Here is a 20,226-nt window from a genome sequence, read left to right as displayed (position 1 = left end):
TTTGTGAGGCACGACTTGCCCTTCACAAAACCATGCTGACTATCCTTGATCACATTATTCTTATCCAGATGTGCATAAATCCTATCCCTTACAATTCTCTCTAAGACTTTGCCCACAACAGAAGTGAGACTCACCGGCCTATAGTTACTAGGGTTATCCCTACTCCCCTTTTTGAACAAGGGAACCACATTTGCTATCCTCCAGTCTTCTGGCACTACTCCTGTAGACAAAGAGGACATAAAAATCAAGGCCAATGGCTCTGCAATCTCCTCCCTTGCTTCCCAGAGAATCCTAGGATAAATGCCATCAGGCCCAGGGGACTTATCTATTTTCACCTTTTCCAGGATTTCCAACACCTCTTCTCTACATACCTCAAAGCCATCCATTCTACTTATTTGTGACTCAGTATTCACATCGACTACAATGCCCTGTTCCTGAGTAAATACTGAAGAAAAGTATTCATTTAGTGTCTCCCCAATCTCTTCCGCCTCCACACGCAATTTCCCACTACTATCCTTGACTACTACTTCAAAGAACTATATTAATTTGTCAATCTCTTTTTCGAAACCAAGTGTATTGCCTGATAGTGCAGGGTTAAAGTGAAGAGTGCAGATGCTGGAGATCAGAGTCGAGAGTATGGTGCTGGAAAAGCACAGCAGGTCAGGCAGCATTCGAGGAGCAGGAGAATCGACATTTTGGGTATAATCCCTTCGTCAGGGCTGAGAGATAAATTAAGGGGTGGTGGATAAAGGTGAGGGAGAAGGTGATTAGGTCAGAAGGGGAAAACCATTATCTCCTGACACATAGAGGAGGAACACATCATATTCCACCTTGAGACCCTGCAACCACATGGGATAAATGTGAATTTCAACAGCTTCCTCATTTCCCCTCCCACCATATTATCTCAGCACCACCTTCTGGACCTGTCCATTCACTCTTCCTCTCTTTTCCCCCCCCTCAACCTATCACCTTCTCACTCGCCTTCGTCCACCTATCGCTGTCTCAACTACCTTGGAGGAAAGTAAGCCTGAGGATGGGCTTCCCAGCTGATATATATGAATGATGTTTCATTGCTTTCAAGGGTGAAATTATTGCAAAGACATTTCATTTCATATTTCTCAGACAAGTTCTAAACAATTGTGGAAAATCAATTTATTCAACTTATTTCAAGTTTTGTGCAAATACCTAGAATGTTTCTTTTAAGGTGGCTATTGCAAAGTCATTCTGGATATTGGAATTTCTTTAAATCAAGTTAGTTTATGACTTGATAATTGCTCGTTTTACTGTAGACCCCTGCTGGGTGGTTTCAACAGTGTCCGGATTGAGAAAAAAGGCTGTCCTGAAAAGAACCATCTTGTTGAATTCAGAGTCCTTCTAGAAATGATTGAAGGAACTTCTCACTATTGTACTTCCTGAGCAAACGGTCCTCAGAGATTCCAGAGACAACTGTGCATGGTTGATGACAACTGGAACATTCAACACTCTTATTCTGCCTTTAAGAGTCACCATAGTGGCCAGAAAATGTCTTCTCTATAGTTAATCTCTGGAGAGATTATTTTCCTGAATTTTTTTCTATCTTATTTAGAAAAACAGACAATTAATCCTTCCAAGTTATAGATTATATGCTAACCAGTTATTGCATTCTTTCATTGTTTAATAAACTTTAATAAACGAATAATCACATTTAATAATCTGGTTGATAATTTTTTTTTATTTGAAACTTAAGGCATTTGCTTTACCATCTTGTTAACTTGGAAAAGTATTTTATGCTGTGATCTGTTGAGTAACAATGCACTTTTCTAGCTTCACTGATAACAGGAAAGTTACAACTAACAAAAACAGAAGTTGCTGGAAAAGCTCAGCAGCTCTGAAAGCAACTGAAGAGAAATCAAAATTAATGTTTCAGGACATGACCCTTCCTTAGAACTTATCTAATACAGGTTGTCAGGTTCAGGGCATTTGTCAGCCTTAAATCCTAGTGATTAGTTTTATGTTTCTTTGTCCACATGCCCTTTGATTTTCTATTGAAGACTTAAAAAAAAACCAAATCCAGACAAGAAATACCTAGGGAAGGGAGTGGTAATATTTATGACATTGTCTGTAAGATACAATCCTATGAATAGCACCATAATTACTGTGCTGCATGACTATTCTATGACACAGATTTACTAACTGCTGGTGACTAGTGTCAAAGCTGAGAGAACTTTGCAGAAACAACAGTATTAGGTTCCATATTGTCATTTCCAGTGACTAGGAACTGCTGCAAAGACCATCTGGTTTCAATCCTTTAGACTTCATGGCAGTTTTATACAATTGAGTAACTCAGGAGCTCATTTCAGAGGGCAGTTAAAGGGTCAGCCATAGGTCAAGTCACCTTTAGGCTAAACCACTCATGGAACCAGTGACTCTCATGAATTGTTACAATGGTTTCACAGTCAGCATTACCAATGACTGGTTTTGTTGAATTTCTACCAGCTGGAGGTTATTCTGGATTACAAGTTCACTAGTATCATCACTATAGCACTGACGCTCTAGAAAACTAGTCTCTGCATAATTCTCACACTGTCCCAATGGTACAACTGCTTTAGTGTTGATGCCAGCACTCCATGAATTGAAACCCATTTTTCCCCATACTAAACATCTAGCCACCATTCAACTCTTCCAGACGGAATGGGGAGTTTGTTATAATAAATTTAAACGGCTTTAAGAAATTAGAGCCCAGTGTTTAAAAATCTCTCCACCAACTTTAATGTACTGTACAAATATTTCTTTCATGTACATTCATTTTAAAATATGCAAATGACAATGTTCAATAGGCAACACAAACTGTGACAAGTAAACCAACAGCATCCTTAGTTATCTAAAAAACATTTGAAAAATCAAAAACTGCTTCAGAGTGCTTGTTTCTTGTATAGAACTTGCAATAGTTATACACAATGTAGCCATAGTACATCAAGCTTACAATACTTCTCTCTTTTGAGAGAACATATACTGAAAACTACACACAGATTCTTTTAAATGTTAAAGTCAGAATTTAAACTAAATCTAAGAGGTAGTTTAAAATCTGCCCATGGCTGACCTATTTGTGTAATTGCCAATCTTTCTAAAGAACACACATTATTCCCTTTATTCACTGCAGACACATTCGTGCAAATTTTAAGAATATTTTAAGTTCCAGGTACTGAAGAATGAACAGCATTTTCAAAAAAAAGAAAGAGGCTGTTCAATTAAATGACATGAATGGTAGAAGAGTATTTCGGTTTTGAGCTTGCACAGGCCTGTATATCTTCAGTGTTCATATCACAGAATCTTCTGAAGGATAGCATTCGTCAGATCTAATGTCTCTTCTTTAACCAGAACTATATCATAGGAGTCCATGTACTTTTCTAAACTTTCTTCCACCTATGCACATTTAAAGAGAAAGATACAAATGTTTATATCTAATATCTCAATTTGTAGATATGAAGAATTAATGCTGATCTCAAGAACCAAAAATTGATTTTGCCATGAAATTACAAAGACTTTATTCATCTTGATTATTGAAGTCAAGGTTCTAGTACAATGCACCTTAGTAGTAAAAGGCTTGCTAGGCTATTACAATATTGTAATAGCCTATAATATATTGTATTATATCTGTACAATATATCTATTGGGAGAAGAACAGCAACAAAAATGGCTGACAAATGTGAAGCTTGTCTAACATAAGCATTTTTCATTTTCAAAATCAAGCACACAAATGTAATACATGTAATTCCTCTACAAAATTATATCTGCTTCTTTGACAAAAGTAAATAATATAATGGGAACTATGCTCCATATGGTAGAATATTGGTTGAGTGACAGCATGTAGAGGGTTGAGATAAAAGGGGTTCTTACCTGGATGGTGAAATATAACTAGTGGGGTGCTGCAAAGTTTAGCTCTCAGACCTCAACTGTTTACAATCTATAGAAATAATCTGCAACCAGGGACAGAATGTAACATAGCAAAATTCATGGGTGATACTAAAATAGGTGGAAAAGCAGGCTTTATCAAAGAGATAAGGAGGTTATAGATGGATATTGATAAGACTAGGAGAAAAGGCCAGAATCTGACAGATGGAGTTTAATGTTGACAAGCACAAGGTTATCAATTTTGGCTGGTAAAATAAAAGGGCAAATTATTATTTAAATGGGAAGCAGATTCGAAGTGCGTCAGTGTGACTTCTGGATGTCCTTATGCATGAACTACTGAAACAGGATTAGATTATTAAAAAGTACTGTTGTTACAATCATGTAAGGCGAATGGGGAGACCACATCTGGATCGTGTGTCCAATTTTGGTCTCCTTGAGGAAGGATGTGGTAGCACTGTACACAGTTCAGAGGAGGTTCACCATGTTGATTCCTGGGTTGAAAGAGCTGATGTATGAGAGGTAATTGAATAGATTTTGTTTGTACTCACGAAGTCAGAAGATTGAGGGGGAGGATCTGATTGAGGTATATAAAATGCTAAGGAGATGGATGTTGAGTTGCTCCCCCTTGTGAGACTATCCAGAACAAGAAATCATAAATATTGATTGAGAGGAGGTAGGTTCAAAAGTGGGAGGAGGTGAAACTACTTCTCTCCAAGGCTTGTGAATCTACGGATCTCAATACCCCAAAGTACAGTGGAGGCAAAAATCAAATGCCACACAAGAAAGAAAGATGTTTCTGAGGAAAAGTGGAATAAAGGGCTATGAGTAGCAGGCAGGAAAATGGATTTGAGATCAGGATAAGATAGCCATGATCATGTTAAATGGCAGAGTGGGCTTGAAAGGCTGAATTATCTACAGCTGCTCCTAATTCTTATAATCATATGACCCTAATTAATACTAATGATTTGTCTTACTATTTCTTACTTTATCATTTAAGAATCCAATCTTGAGAATGCTTTCAACATTTTGAACACCATCTGCCATGGTCAAGTCTCCTAATGAATCACCCAGAAGGATAATGTTACAATTCTCCTTTAGTTGATCGAAGTACTCCGAGCTTCTTATGGCTCCATCGTGTTTATTATAAACATGGATAAGCTCACCTTTAAAGCCTTTTAAAATACCCTGAAATGAGAAAATCTCAGCTGAATGACTTTTGCTATTTAACAGCAAACACATACATGTGGGTTATAATATGTTGCACAAGTTATTTTGACCTTAAACAATGCCTTTCATCTATTAAAAGTAACCATTACTGTGTGAAAATGTGGCTCCGCGAATCACAGTTAAACATCTTTCACAAGGACTATATCAAAAAGACTGTTTCCAATTATAGACACTGTTGTAATCAAGTTCTTTCTTGCAAAGGATTACTAGGTTCTTTGCAACATTGTAAATTGTAGAAAAAAGGAATTCGGATTTCAAATTACCTTCTCATCAAAGTCCATGAAGTTGGAGACTACCTTCACATTTGAATGAAAGACACCAGCCTGAGAAATAATCTCCTCTAGTACATCACCAATGCCAGCAGAGAATATGAAGACTGGGATGTTATGTTCGTTCAGCTTATCGAAGAATAGTTCGTAACCATCTCTAGAATGGGATAACATATTTAACATACTACTTGGCAAGCTTTTTAAAAAAGCATAGTGATCATGCCTAACTCTTGATACGCAAGGCAGTGAGTGAATTTATTGATAGATATTGTGCTTTATTCTAAATAAAAGGATTAATAGCTACAAAATTCAAAGGCATTCATAAAGTTGTACATCTTGGACAACAGTACAACTGTGCATTTGTTTGTATGAGTATTTTAGATCCCAGCCAAATCATCTATTTGGAAGAGAGGAAGTGATGCAGATTTAACAGTAACACTGGCAGCAATATAGGAATAAGTTGATTATGTATCCTTTTACTGGGGCAGTACACAATGTTATGATCTCAGCTAATGGCTATATTGGAAAGAATCAATTTCAGACTAAAATCTGGACAGAGAAGTCAAGTTTTGTTTTGTAATTTGTGATGTGGTCAGTTACTGAACATTCACCCATTGCTGTCATTATATTTGTAACAAAATGAAAAACCCAAGCTATAATTTGAACAACTTTACACAGACTCCACAACAGTGAAGCATCACTCCTAGAGTCAGAGTTATACAGCACTAGATCCTTTGGTCCAACTTGCCATGGGTGACATGGTGGCTCAGTGGTCAGTACTGCTGCGTCAGTGCCAGGGTCCCAGGTTCGAATCCAGCTTCAGGGACTGTGTGGAGTTTCTATGTTTGTGTGGGTTTCCTCAGTCCTCCAGTTTCCTTCCACAGTCCAAAGATATGCAGGTTAGGTGGATTGGCCAAGGGAAATGCAGGGACGGGGTTGGGTCTGGGTGGGATGCTCTTTGTAAGGTTGGTGTGGACGCCATGGGCAAAATGGCCTGCTTCTTACTGTCTGTGCCGACTAGATATCCTAAACTAAGCATCTGGCCCATATCTCTCTAAACTCTTCCTATTCACATACCTATCCAGATGTCTTTAAACATTGTGATTGTATCTGCCTCCATCACCTCATCTGGCTCATTTCATATACGCACCACCCTCTGTGTGAAAAGGTTACCCTCAAGTTCCTTTTAAATTTTATCCCTCTCATCTTAAACCTATGCACTCTAGTTTTGGACTCCTTCACTCTGAGGAAAAGACCTTGGCTAATCACCCTTTCCATGTCTTTCTTGATTTTGTAAACCTCTAAGGTCAGTCCTCAGCCTCCAATGCTTGAGGGGAAAAGAGGCAGTCTTTTCAGCTTCTCCATGTAGCTCTATCCCTTCAATCCCGACAACTTCCTTGTAAATATTTTCTAAACCCTTTTAAGTTTAACAACATTTTTCCTCTAGCAGAGAGACCAGAATTGAAGACAGTATTCTAAAAGTAGCTTCAACAATGTCCTGTACAGCTGCAACATGACATCCCAATTATACTCAATGCACTGAACAATGAAGGCAAGTATGCCAAATGCCTTCTTCACCACTGTCTACCTACAATTCCACTGTTGAGGAATTATGCATCTGCATCCTTAGATCTCTTTGTTTGGCAACCCTCCAGAGGGCCCGACCATTAACTCCCCTCGTTTGCCTTACCAAAATGCAGCATCACACACGTATCTGATAAACTCATGTGCCACTCCTTGGCCCATCTGATCAAAGTCCTGTCGTACTCAAACTTCACAATCCATAACATCACCTATTTGTGTCATCTGCAAATTTACTAACTATACCTCCTATATTCATATCCAAATCATTTATATAAAATCTTGAAAAGCAGTGGGCCCAGCATAGATCCTTGTGGCACACTGCTGGTCAAAGGCCTTTACTCTGAAAAATAATCCTCTACTATCATGCTCTGTCTCCTACCTTCAAGCCAATTTTGTATCCAATTGGCTAGCTCTTCCAGGAGAAGGGCTTATGCCTGAAACGTCGATTCTCCTGTTCCTTGGATGCTGCCTGACCTGCTGCGCTTTTCCAGCAACACATTTTCAGCTCTGATCTCCAGCATCTGCAGTCCTCACTTTCTCCTAGCTCTTCCAGGATTCCACATGATCTAAACTTGCTAACTAGTCTACTGAAATCCACACAAATGTCTTTTGTGTGCCTTCAACCTTGCTAATCACCTCTTCAAAAAACTGAATCAAGCTTGTGACATAGGATTTCCCATCCACAAAGCCATGTTCACTATCCCTAATGAGTCCTAGTCTTTCCAAATGCATGTAAATCCTATCCCTCAGAATTTCCTCCAATAACATACCTAGTATTGATGTCAGACTCAGACTACAGCTCCCGGACTTTTCTTTACCACCTTTTGAAAATAATGGCACTCTGTTAGCCACCTTCCAGTCTTCCAGCACCTCACCCGTGGCTGTTGATGATACAGACATCTCAACAAAGGGCCCAGCAATCTCTCCCTAGCTTCCCACAAGGTTCTGGTACACACCTGATCAGGTCCTGGGAATTTATTTATTTTTATGCATTTTAAGGGCTCCAGCACAACCTCCTCTGTAATTTGGACACTTTCCAAGGCATCACCATTTATTTCTCTAACTTAATATACTTAAGAGGGAAATCAGGAGGGCAAAAAGGGGACATGAGATAGCTTTGGCAAATAGAATTAAGGAGAATCCAAAGGGTTTTTACAAACACATTAAGGACAAAAGGGTAACTAGGGAGAGAATAGGGCCCCTCAAAGATCAGCAAGGCGGCCTTTGTGTGGAGCCGCAGAAAATGGGGGAGATACTAAACGAGTATTTTGCATTAGTATTTACTGTGGAAAAGGATATGGAAGATATAGACTGCAGGGAAATAGATGGTGACACCTTGCAAAATGTCCATATTACAGATGAGTAAGTGCAGGATGTCTTGAAATGCATAAAGGTGGATAAATCCCCAGGACCTGATCAGGTGTACCCGAGAACTCTGTGGGAAGTGATTGTTTGGCCTCTTGCTGAGATATTTTTATCATCGTTAGTCACAGGTAAGGTGCCAGAAGACTGGAGTTTGGCTAACGTGGTGATACTGTTTAAGAAGGGTGGTAAGGACAAGCCAGGGAACTATAGACCAGTGAGCCTGACGTCGGTGGTGGGCAAGTTGTTGGAGAGAATCCCGAGGAACAGAATGTACATGTATTTGGAAAGGCAAGGACTGATTAGGGATAGTCAACATGGCTTTGTACGTGGGAAATCATGTCTCACAAACTTGACTGAGTTTTTTGAAGAAGTAACAAAGAAGATTGATAAGGGCAGAGCAGTAGATGTGATCTATATGGACTTCGGTAAGGCGTTCGATAAGGTTACCCATGGGAGACTGATTAGCAAGGTTAGATCTCACGAAATACAGGAAGAACTAGCTATTTGGATACAGAACTAGCTCAAAGGTGCTGGGTCCTCCACTTTTTGTCATGTACATAAATGATTTGGAGGTGAACATAAGAGGTACAGTTAGTAAGTTTGCAGATGACACCAAAATTGGAGGTGTAGTGGACAACAAAGAAGGTTACCTCAGATTACAACAGGATCTTGACCAGATGGGCCAATGGGCTAAGTGGCAGGTGGAGTTTAATTCAGATAAATGCGAGGTGCTGCATTTTGGGAAAGCAAATCTTAGCAAGACTCATACACTTAATGGTAAGGTCCTAGTTACTGAACAAAGAGACCTTGGAGTGCAGGTTCATAGTTCCTTGAAAAAGTGGAGTCTCAGGTAGATAGGATTGTGAAGGCGGAGTTTGGTGTGCTTTCTTTTATTGGTCAGAGTATTGAGTACAGGAGTTGGGAGGTCATGTTGTGGCTATACAGGACATTGGTTAGGCCACTGTTGGAATATTACATGCAACTCTGATCTCCTTCCTATCGGAAAGATGTTGTGAAACTTAAAAGGATTCAGAAAAGATTTACAAGGATGTTGCCAGGGTTGGAGGATCTGAGCTACAGGGAGAGGCTGAACAGGCTGGGGCTGTTTTCCCTGGAGTGTCTGAGGTTGAGAGGTGAACTTATAGAGGTTTACAAAATTATGAGGGGCACGCATAGAGTAAATAGACAAAGTCTTTTCCCCAAGGGTTGGGGAGTCCAGAACTAGAGGGCATAGGTTTAGGGTGAGAGGGGGAAGATACAAAAGACACCTATGGGGCAACTTTTTCACACAGTGGGTGGTACGTGTATGGACTGAACTGCCAGAGGAAGTGGTAGAGGCTGGTACAATTGCAACATTTAAGAGGCATTTGGATGGGTATGTGAGTCGGAGGGGTTTGGAGGGATATGGGCCAGGTGCTGGCAGTTGGGACTCGATTGGGCTGGGATATCTGGTCCACATGGACGGGTTGGACCAAAGGGTCTGTTTTCATGCTGTACATCTCTATGACTCTATGTCCTCCTTCAAGTAAATGTTGACGTGAAATATTCATTTAGTAGCTCACCCATCTCCTGTACTTCTGCACAAAGATTGTTTAGGATGTCTAAGGGGCCCTATTCTCTCCCTAGTTACTTTTTTTAACCTTTAATGTATTGTAGAATCTAGTTGGATTCTCCTTAATCCTATTTGCCAAATCTCTTATGTCTTCTGATTTCCATCTTAAGTATACTTCTGTCTTTATACTTATAGAGATTCACTTGATCCGTGCTGTCTATACCTGAAATTTGCTTCCTCCTTTTCCCTGATCAAACACTCCATTTTTCTAGTCATCCACCATTCCCTAAATCTGCCAGCCTTGCTGTTTGTACTAAGAGGAACGTACTGTTTCTGAACTATAGTTATTTGTTTTGAAGGCCTCCCATTTTTCAACTGTCTCTTTGCCTGTGTACAGCCTCCCCTAATCAACTTTCTAAAATTCCTGTCCAATACCATTAAAATTGGCCTTACTTCAATTTACCTTTTAGATCAGGTCTATTCTTTTTTCATAGTTTATTTTAAATTTTGTTTCCCAAGAGAAGGTCAAGTTTTGTAGATACATCCACATATTTAATAAGAAAATGTTATTGTATGCAAATTCCTCCTCATTCAAGCCCTTCACATTGTGGCTGTCCTGGGTCTATGTTTGGAAAGTTAAAATCCACTACCATTACAACCCTCTTAAAGCTATCAGAGATTTCCTAACACATTTGCTTCTCAATTTCTCCTGACTATTGGGAGGCCTATAATACAATCCCAATAAAGTGGTCATCCCTTTCTTATTTCTCAGTTCCACCTATTTAACGTCACTGGATGTTCTCCCAGGAATATCCTAAGTACAATAATAATGTTATCCTTAACCAAAAATGCCACTCACCCTCCTCTCTTGTTCCCTTTGCTATCCTTACTGTAGCATCCAAAACCTGGAACATTAAACTGCCAGTCCTAACCTCCCTGAGTCACAGTTCTGTAATAGCTATGATATCCCAGTCCCATCTGCCTTACCTGTTAGGCCTATTGCATTGAAATAAATGCAGTTCAATTTATCATTCTTACCTCATTCTCTGCTGTCCTCTCGCCTGCCTTGACTAGTTAACTTGCTCACCTTATCTACTGGACCAGCCTCAGACTTCTCTTTTCTCACTCTCTTTGGGTCTCACCCAATCCCCTTACTAGCCTCCAAGTAGCACTAGCAAATCTCCCTGCCATGAGTTTGATTAGATTAGATTACTTACAGTGTGGAAACAGGCCCTTCGGCCCAACAAGTCCACACCGACCCGCCGAAGCGCAACCCACCCATTCCCCTACATTTACCCCTTTTACCTAACACTATGGGCAATTTAGCATGGCCAATTCACCTAACCTGCACATCTTTGGACTGTGGGAGGAAACCGGAGCACCCGCAGGAAACCCACGCAGACACGGGGAGAATGTCTGTGTGGAGTTTGCACAGTCGCCTGAGTCAGGAATTGAACTCGGGTCTCTGGCGCTGTGAGGCAGCAGTGCTAACCACCGTGCCGCCCACTTGCTCCCCTTCCAATTCAGATGCAACCTGCCCTTCTTTACACAAGTCACTTCTACCCCAGAAGAGATTCTATCCAAAAATATGAATCCTTGCTGCTTCCACCAGCTGCTGAGCCATGCATTCATCTGCTTTATCCTCCTATCACTACTCTCACTAGCACATGGCACAGCAAGTAATCCAGATATTACTACATTCAAGGACTTATTTTTTAACTTTCTGCTTATCTTCACTTTGAAAATTTTTTAAAAACTGAACTGATGAGGATGCAAGCATTTCTTACCAGCTATTTTCTGCACATTCACCAGATTTAATTCAGTTGGGCAACACACTACTTTTTACTTAGAGGCTGTTAAGACAGATCAAGACTTCTAGATTCTTTCCAGCTCCAACAGCCTGAAGAACTCTACAGAAGGAAAACATGTTCTTCTGCTGGAATGGATCTTCTTCTGAATGCAACCTGCCTATGGCCTCTGGCCCATTTTTTTGTAGGTCATAGAGGTTCCATATAATATTCACTCCAGCTATTATCTTCCCAGGAAGGTTGATACTAATTTAATGTAGAAACATAGAAAGTAGCAGTTTAAGAACCCTTGTGCTAATGCAAAAATGTCTCTACCTCTACCAGGAGACCCAGGCTCAACGCCCTCTTGTTGCATAGATGTCTGAACAGGTCGATTAAAAAAATATTTGAGTAAATCCATTCAGCCCTTTGAGCCTGCTTTGCCATTCAATGTAATCATGGCTGATCATCCAACTCAGTACCTGTTCTCACTTTCTCTCTATACCATTTGATCCCTATAGCCCCAAGACCTATATCTAACTCCTTTGTGAAAATATTTAATGTTTTGGCCTCACTCACCACTCTCTGGGTGAAGAGATGTTTCCTCATCTCAATGATGAATGGCCGACCTTGTATCTTTAGACTCTGACCCGATTTCGGACTTCCTGGTCATCAGAAATATCCTTCGTGAGTTTACCCTATTTAGTCCTGTTAGAATTTGTTCGAACTTTATAGGTTTCCTTGATGTGCCCGATCATTCTTTTAAACTCCACTAAATATAGTCCTAACAGATCCAGTCTGTCTTCATATATCAGGGCTGCCATGCCAGAAATCAATCTGGTGAACAGTCATTGCACTTTTTCTATAGCCAGAACACCCTTCCTCAGATAAGGATACTAAAATTGCACAGAATACTCTGTCTGTGGTCTCACCAAGGTACTGTACAATTGCAAAAAGAAACCCCTCCTTCTTTCCTTTGCTATGAAGGCCAACATATAATTCGCCTTCTTCACAAGTTACTACACCTGCTTGCTCACTTTCAGCTTTGCATACAAGGACATGCAGGTCTCAGATTGGAAAAAGGAGAGATCAATCTCCACATAATAATCTGCCTTCCTTTTTGCTACCAAAATGGATAACTTCATTTCTCCACGTTATACTTCATCTCCTTACATACTTCATCAAAATATTAACTTAGGTCACATGCTTGAAAGACTGTTTTGAGAAAGAGAGTTTTGAAAATGACTGACATTTTAAAAAAACCTTCACAGTACTGCAACCTGTATTTTAGAACCAAATTCCCAAACAATAAAAAAAATTATGAACATTCATCACAATAGTCAGTGGTATTTTAGGAGATTGAAATTTTCTATGAAAGGGGAAGAGGTATTCTCTTACAGCATATTTCAACTGAGCACCACAATCAATACAAAATATCCCCAAGCACACATTATCTTGAGTTAACAAAGTACACCTAACCAAAGTTCACGATTTTACATAACCCTTCAGACAACAGCTGTGGTTAAGATGTAGCTTCTTTCATTGTTAGTCGTTTTTTTTTAATGCAGCCTGGCTCCACACTATTTGGACACCAGTTTTTTATTATTTTGCTATACTATTTCGCAAAGGATGAGAACTAAGCAACACAATGCTGCAATAGTAATTTTTCAACAAAACCCAGTAGATGCCACATAATTTAAATTTTAATATTTAAATTTGAGAAATACAAAGGTAACAAAAAAACTGGCAAACATTGAAAATGTTTTTATACATGTCTGAACTGATTATAGATAATCCTCGCTGTACCTCAGCATGACATCTGATTCCCTCACCACCATAGCCAGTTTTGCCTTTTCAATACCTTGTTCAATTAGTAAATTGTGGGCTTTGGTCCACCTGTGCAAAAACAAAAAAGAGATTTTATTTTGAAAAATGTTGGTACGTACATGACTAGAAACACAAACATGAAGAACTTGGAAATAATTCCATTTATTATCACTATAGAGGTACTTAGTTATGTTATCAAAATTTCACTTGTAAGCAGTGAAACCATTAGCTCATTTTCAGGCCAGTATCAAGAAAAGTCTTTTAAAATTGGCTTCACCCTTCATTCCAAACATAAACAAATTAATCAATTAATTTGTATTGTCTTGGATTTTATGTTTTGCAATTCCAAGTTGTGGGTCCAATGACTAGTGCACATCTGCAAAATACATTTGAACCAGAATGTTAAGCAGAAGTTCTCAGAGCTAAAGAGGATGAATAAATTTAGAAGTGATCATTAACGTAGTTTAAAAGAAATAATTTAGCCTTAAGAATACCTTACCCATTTTCATTCAACTATGTAAATTTCATATCTATATTTCGACCAGTAGTGTATGGAAGTCACCGAGGCAGAAGTCACCTGAGAAAGCCCAAGCTACTCAGACACAATAAGTAATAGATCACAGGCTAAGTGCGGAGTTAATTCCCTGCAGTCACTCTCAGGTTTGTGACAAAACCTTAGCCTGACTCCAAATTATCTGATATGAACAAGCTTGTCATTCACCACCAGGTGAAAAGAGCAAAGTAGTCTAATGCCATTAATCATGAGAAGCAACTCTCACGATAGTGGTTATAAATGTGTTGTTCGCAACATTGTCCAAATTCCAAGATTAAATAACAAAAAATGCAACTTTTTGGATATAACCGTAATATTATTTTATTACTATTAGATAAAGTCAGTTTCTGTTCACACTTGGAACCATTCTTCAGCCAAAATCATTTAACTGTAATTAGAAAACAACCATTTTTTTCAGGTTTACCATTTTTTGAAAGCTAAGGACTTACCATTCAACCATGAGAGGGTACTTGTCATCAGCACTAAGAGTAGGATCAACCTCAATTGGATAGTATTTATTCCTAATTTGGAGCAACTGCAAGGAAAAAATATACAAATGAAAACTGAAAGTGTGACATGCAAGAATTTTTTGTTGTTGTAATTGGTGAAACAAATACCTTTTTCCTACAGTCCTCTGAGATTAACTTACAGTTGTCAATAATATCTGTTAAAAAAGGAATAAAAATTAACGTTTAACCAAAAATCAAATATATTGTAGAGTTATTTAGAGTTATTAAGTAGCTATAAAGTAGTTATGTAATCTAGCTGTATAGAGTTAATGTTTGTTTTGTAATGTTCGATCTTGCATAGGTGATTAAGAAAGTTAGTTACCATGAATGATAACAGGCAACCAATATTGCTGTGAGGTAACATACAAATCAGTAGCCTGCATCACTCAAACCAAGGGGTCTTGTAAAAACTTGTGTTCAGCTTGCTGTTCTTGGCAATGCAACAGCAGGACCACTGCAGTTTGCAAATGCAGAGTGAAAAATAAAAATTCCGATGTGACACTGGCCAATGTCACAGTGAGACACAGTTACAAGATGACACATTAATGGCAACATCTCATCAAAAAGGAAATGATCTACACATTAAATGGGAAAAAAATCCACCATAGATTGTATACACAGAACATTTGAACAGAGGATGGAAGAACTAGAAGCCTAATGTGTTTAGACTGTTGGTAAACCTGAGAAACTCCAATGCATGTCATGAAACACTAGCAAATTAGGAGCTATTCATCAGTAAAAATAGAGCTGCTTATGATCTTATTGGTTGACTCCACACTGGGTTAACCATCTCCTCAGAAACAGAAGTTCCAATAAGACAATGATATTAGTAAAGCCATTTTGAAAATGTGACAGGAAATTAAGGACACATTTTAGTAAATGCTCAGCATTCAGGAGATAGGTTTGATCTTTGTTGGCATATGTCTTCTGCTTCCCAGCAATGTGAAGGTGTCAATTCAAATGGCCACAGAATTCTGTATTATATCAGAGTACCTACTGTGACAGGTTGGACACCTTTTCCCATTGTGGAAGAACTTGCTCAGTGTCATATCAAAATCTGTGATTATCTGCCAAACATCAAGAGCATACAGCACAATTAATATTGAAAAACTGGTGATAAATTACATACATTAAAAGACAGTTATTAAGCATTAAAAATAAGTTGTTATCACAATCAGTAAGTTACTTTTCCAGTTGGTGTAAATCATTTGTAAAGTATTTTGTGATATCACCATGTCTAAGTGCCTTACAGCTGGTTAAGTACCTTTTGAAATATAGGCGCTGTAATAAAGTACCACATCAAGGTATTCACACAACACAATTCCCACGGTACCACTATCACTTGAATCCAGACACTTCACTTCACTTGTGTTTATATTTCTTCACTACAGTCAGTTCTGCTAGAATGCTGTAGTTCTGTTCTCCTAGAATCCTATCTTGTAAGAAAATTATGTAATAGCATTTAAACAAATTGCTTTATAACTAGTGCACATTTTAAAACTTTAGAAACTGCTTTAGAAACAGTGTCCCCAATTCGTCAACCGTGTTATAGCAAATTCATGTTAACGAAACATCCGCTATAACAGAACGACTTGTACTTTAATCTATCATTTGTGACAATAGAATAGGCTGCTTTTAAGTCTTTTTTGCCATACTGATGGCTAAGTTGTGAATCAGAACTCCAGAATATGCAGAATGCATGGTTCATTATTCAATTTGTACCTGGTTTCCATTTAAACCGATGACACTAAGAAAAAGGAATACGTCCGTGCAGGTTTATGTGCTGTAATATATCAAAAGTTATGAAACTAAATGCACTATAACATTCTACAAAATGCCTTACATTGAGAAACATTGTATTTGTGATCTTTGATACAATAATTCATTTTATTAAACACGTGTCTGTAACAACATTAAGCTAATTTTTTATTGAAGTGCTTCTCAGTCAAAATGCAGAAACTTCAGTTGAATGTGTATTTGCAAGATTGTTTTCCTGTTTCCCTCTAAATTTCTTTTCAATTATTTCTAATTCTATTTCAAAGTTACTACTATATCTGCTTCCACTGACCTTTCAGACAGTGCAGTCCAGATTATTTAACGGATAAGTATATTCTCATTTCACCCCCAGCTACTTAAGCAATTGTCTTAAATCTAATCTTTGATTAGCAAGCATTCTGACAGCAAAAACTGTTTCTCCCCACCAAAGTCCCAAGAACATACTCCAGTGATTCCAATCTGTTCTCTGAAGTGCTCTGCTGCTGGTTGTTTATAAAAAGCCTGCCCTTTACTGGACTACGGAAACAGACCCTTCGATCCAACTTGTCCATGCCGACCAGATATCCTAACCCAATCTAGTCCCACCTGCTAGCACCCAGCCTATATCCCTCCAAACCTTCCCTATTCATATACCCATCCAGATAAATCAGAAAAAGAAACTGCTCTCAAATTTCGAGTTTAGAAGGGACGTTGAACTCTGCAGCTATTTTCCCCAGATTCCCTCAATATCACCCACCATTACAGATGCTACTTACCTGAAGTTTGGAAGCTCCTCCTTTGATAAGACCACATATTATTTGTTCTACTCTTTCAGGGTCCTTAATGTAGATATTTTTTTTCTGGAATTCTGGCATCTGTGAAATGGAGGGATATTTATAATGAATACTGCGAGCACCTATAGATTCAAAAAGTTATACAACATGGAAACCGACCCCTTGGTCCAAAACAGTCCATGCTGAACATAATCTCAAACTAAACTAGTCCCACCTGCCTGCACCTGACCCATATCTCTCCAAACCTCTTATTCATGTATCTATCCATATCTCTTTTAAATGTTGTAATTGTACCTGCAACCACCACTTCCTCAGGAAGTTCACTCCACACGTAAAAAAGTTGGTTTCATGTCTTTTTAAAACTCTCTCCCCCCTCACCTTAAAAATGTGGCCCCGAGTCTTGAAAATCCCATCCTAGGGAAAAGACAACCACCATTAACATCCATCTATATATCTCATTATTTTATAAACTTCTTTTAGGTTGACCCTCAACTTCCTATGCTCCAGTGAAAAAAGACCCAGCCTTTATTTATCAGTTTAGCTTCCATACCGGGCAATATCCTGGTAAATTTCTTCGGAACCTTCTCCAGCTTAATACTATCCTTCCTATAATTGGGTGACCAGAACTGGACATCGTATTCCAGAAGAAGCTGCACCAATGCCCTGTACAATCTGAACATGACTTCCCAACTTCTATACTCAAAGGACTGAGCAATTGTGCCAAACGCCTACTTAATCATTCTGTCTATAAGAATTATGTACCTGCACCCTTGGATCCCTCTGTTCTATAACACTACCCAAGGCCCTGCCATTAATTAAATAAGCCCTACTCTTATTTGTCGTACCAAAATGCAATATTGCGTATTTATTTAGGTTGAACTCCATCTGCTATTTTTCAGCCCATTGACCCCATTTGATCATGATCCCTTTGTCATCTTAGAAAACCTTCTTCACTGTCTACTATGCCACCAATTTTTGTGTCACCCACAAACTTACTAACCATGGCTTCATTATTCTCATACAAATCGTTTATATAAATGACAAAAGGAGGACCCAGAACCAATCCCTGTGGAACACTACTGGTTAAACGCCTCCAGTCCAAACAGCAACCCTCCAGTAATAGTCTGTCTTGTGCCATTAAGCCCATTATGTATCCAGTCAGCAAGTTCACCCTGAATCCCATGTGATCTAACTTTATTGATTAGTCTACCATGCGGAAATGTATCAAAGGCTTTACTAAAATCCAAATAAGCATCTACTGCACTGTCAATCTTTTTGGTTACTTCCTCAAAAAACTTATTTGATGGAACATGACAAAAAATATTACTTAGTTTTGTTACTTGTATATACTAAATGTAAACAAACCACTGATCATACATTTCAGGTTTTTAAATAATCATTCACAGGACGAGGGAGTCATTGGCTAGGAGCATTTATTGCCCACTCCTAATTGCCCAGAGTAAACCACATTGCTGTAGGTCTGGAGTCACATGTAGGTCAGACCAGGTAAGGTTGGCAGTTTCCTTCCTTTAAAAAAAGGACATTAGTGAACCAGATGTGTCTTTCCCAACAATTAATAAATGGATCAACAGTCCTCGTCAGACTCTTAATTCCAGATTTTAAAAAAATTAATTCAAATTCTACCATATACTGTAGTGGGATTTGAACCTGGGTCCCCAGAACTTTATCTGGGTCTCTGGATTAACAGTTCAGTGATAATACCCATTAAGCCATTGCCTCCCCAAAGTGTCCATTTTGTAATCTATTTTATCAATGAAGTTGTAGCAAAGTGGAATGAACATAGTTCAGGTATGCAACTCGATGTGACACTTCACCATACCATTTTATATTATTGTCAAAATAAATCTCTACTCATCAGTAAACACAGTCATAGCTGACTTGATTTAATACCAAAATTTGGTAAACTATTAGAGACGTGTATATTTTGTTTGAAATTAATTATGCTATAAATCCAGATTAGCATTCAAACAGACCAGTGATCACGTTTGAAATCGATTCTAGTCCATAAATTATTGTTAGTTTTTTTTAAAAACTAAGTTCCAACTAACAAAGTCAAATGATGCAATATCATTCATCTCAAGGAAACTTTACCACTTATAAGCCACTTAAGATAACAGTAGTTTGTACTGTATTTACAAACAGTACAAGCTGATCATAGAAGACAGGGTTGAGGAAATTAGTCATATTATCCATCAATCTCCTCCCAACCTCATACTTCAAGGCAAATAAATTATAGGTCCTAACTTAAGCCCACCTGACACTTTTTGACATTCATCAGGTCACACACGCAGGTGACATATCCCACCATAGTATGTTTGCATAAAGTTCAGGATATCTGTTCTGAGTTCCCAAGTGTGTTCACGTTTCCGTCACCAGATGCTGTGATAAAAGCTTGCTTCAGTTAGTACCATCTTTTCTGAGTTGGTTGATAATAGTCGAATCCCCAATTTAGGGCTTCAGCACACAGTCTAGGTTGACACTCCAGTGCTCTATTGAACCACCATCCTTCTTTTAAGATGATAAACTAAGACTATTTTTAAGTGTTCAATATGCTGACATTTCACAGCATTATTTGAAAGACAGCAAGTTCTCCATGGTCTCTTAAAAAAGCCTCAACTGGCACACTTATCTTACTGCTTTTTGGAACACTGCTACCTACTGTGCATGCCACATCAGTATTCTCGCAACATTACAAAACAATTTACTAGATGGTAGTTAGGTACCACTGACTTCAGGACTATGTTTCATCCACTGTATAGTTCATATCACAAATCAAGTTATTAACAATAACTCAACAATTCAGTATAAACAAGTCACACGTGGAAATTTATCCATGTAGATATTATTTTCAAAACCAAAAAGGAAACAAAAACAAAATAAGACAAACAACTGTCCATCAAAATCTGCAGAGAAAGCAGACAGTGGGTAATTCAGAGTTGTGCCGTTCAGAAAAGAAAAAAGGAGTGACAGAGAAATCAAACATTAAACAAATTACCTACCAAATAATAGAAACAATAAAAAAAGGGAGCCAAATAGATGTTTATAAAATCATGAGGGGTATAGCTAAGTTAAGTGGCAGGTGTATTTTCCTA

The 20,226-nt window shown here is 38.5% G+C and overlaps 1 protein-coding gene across 5 annotated transcripts in view; it reads right to left on the bottom strand.

Annotated features, from left to right (window-relative positions):
• Window positions 1–2,724: 2,724 nt before the first annotated feature.
• nt5c3a (5'-nucleotidase, cytosolic IIIA) overlaps window positions 2,725–20,226 on the bottom strand; it is a 28,800-nt gene continuing 11,298 nt past the window's right edge. For all 5 annotated transcript variants that reach the window (XM_043688779.1, XM_043688777.1, XM_043688782.1 and 2 more), the window contains 8 exons: window positions 17,096–17,194; window positions 15,562–15,631; window positions 14,673–14,719; window positions 14,505–14,590; window positions 13,482–13,571; window positions 5,382–5,544; window positions 4,876–5,076; window positions 2,725–3,402 (listed from right to left, as the gene is read on the bottom strand). In XM_043688779.1, coding sequence (XP_043544714.1) covers window positions 3,301–3,402; window positions 4,876–5,076; window positions 5,382–5,544; window positions 13,482–13,571; window positions 14,505–14,590; window positions 14,673–14,719; window positions 15,562–15,631; window positions 17,096–17,194 — 858 coding nt within the window. In that variant the 3' untranslated portion in view covers window positions 2,725–3,300. The remainder of the gene's footprint in view (window positions 3,403–4,875; window positions 5,077–5,381; window positions 5,545–13,481; window positions 13,572–14,504; window positions 14,591–14,672; window positions 14,720–15,561; window positions 15,632–17,095; window positions 17,195–20,226) is intronic.

Source organism: Chiloscyllium plagiosum, chromosome 4 (assembly GCF_004010195.1).
Source record: "Chiloscyllium plagiosum isolate BGI_BamShark_2017 chromosome 4, ASM401019v2, whole genome shotgun sequence".
NCBI classification, from domain to species: domain Eukaryota; kingdom Metazoa; phylum Chordata; class Chondrichthyes; order Orectolobiformes; family Hemiscylliidae; genus Chiloscyllium; species Chiloscyllium plagiosum.
Note: the sequence above shows the minus strand (reverse complement) of the source record. Positions and strands in the feature narration are given on the sequence as shown.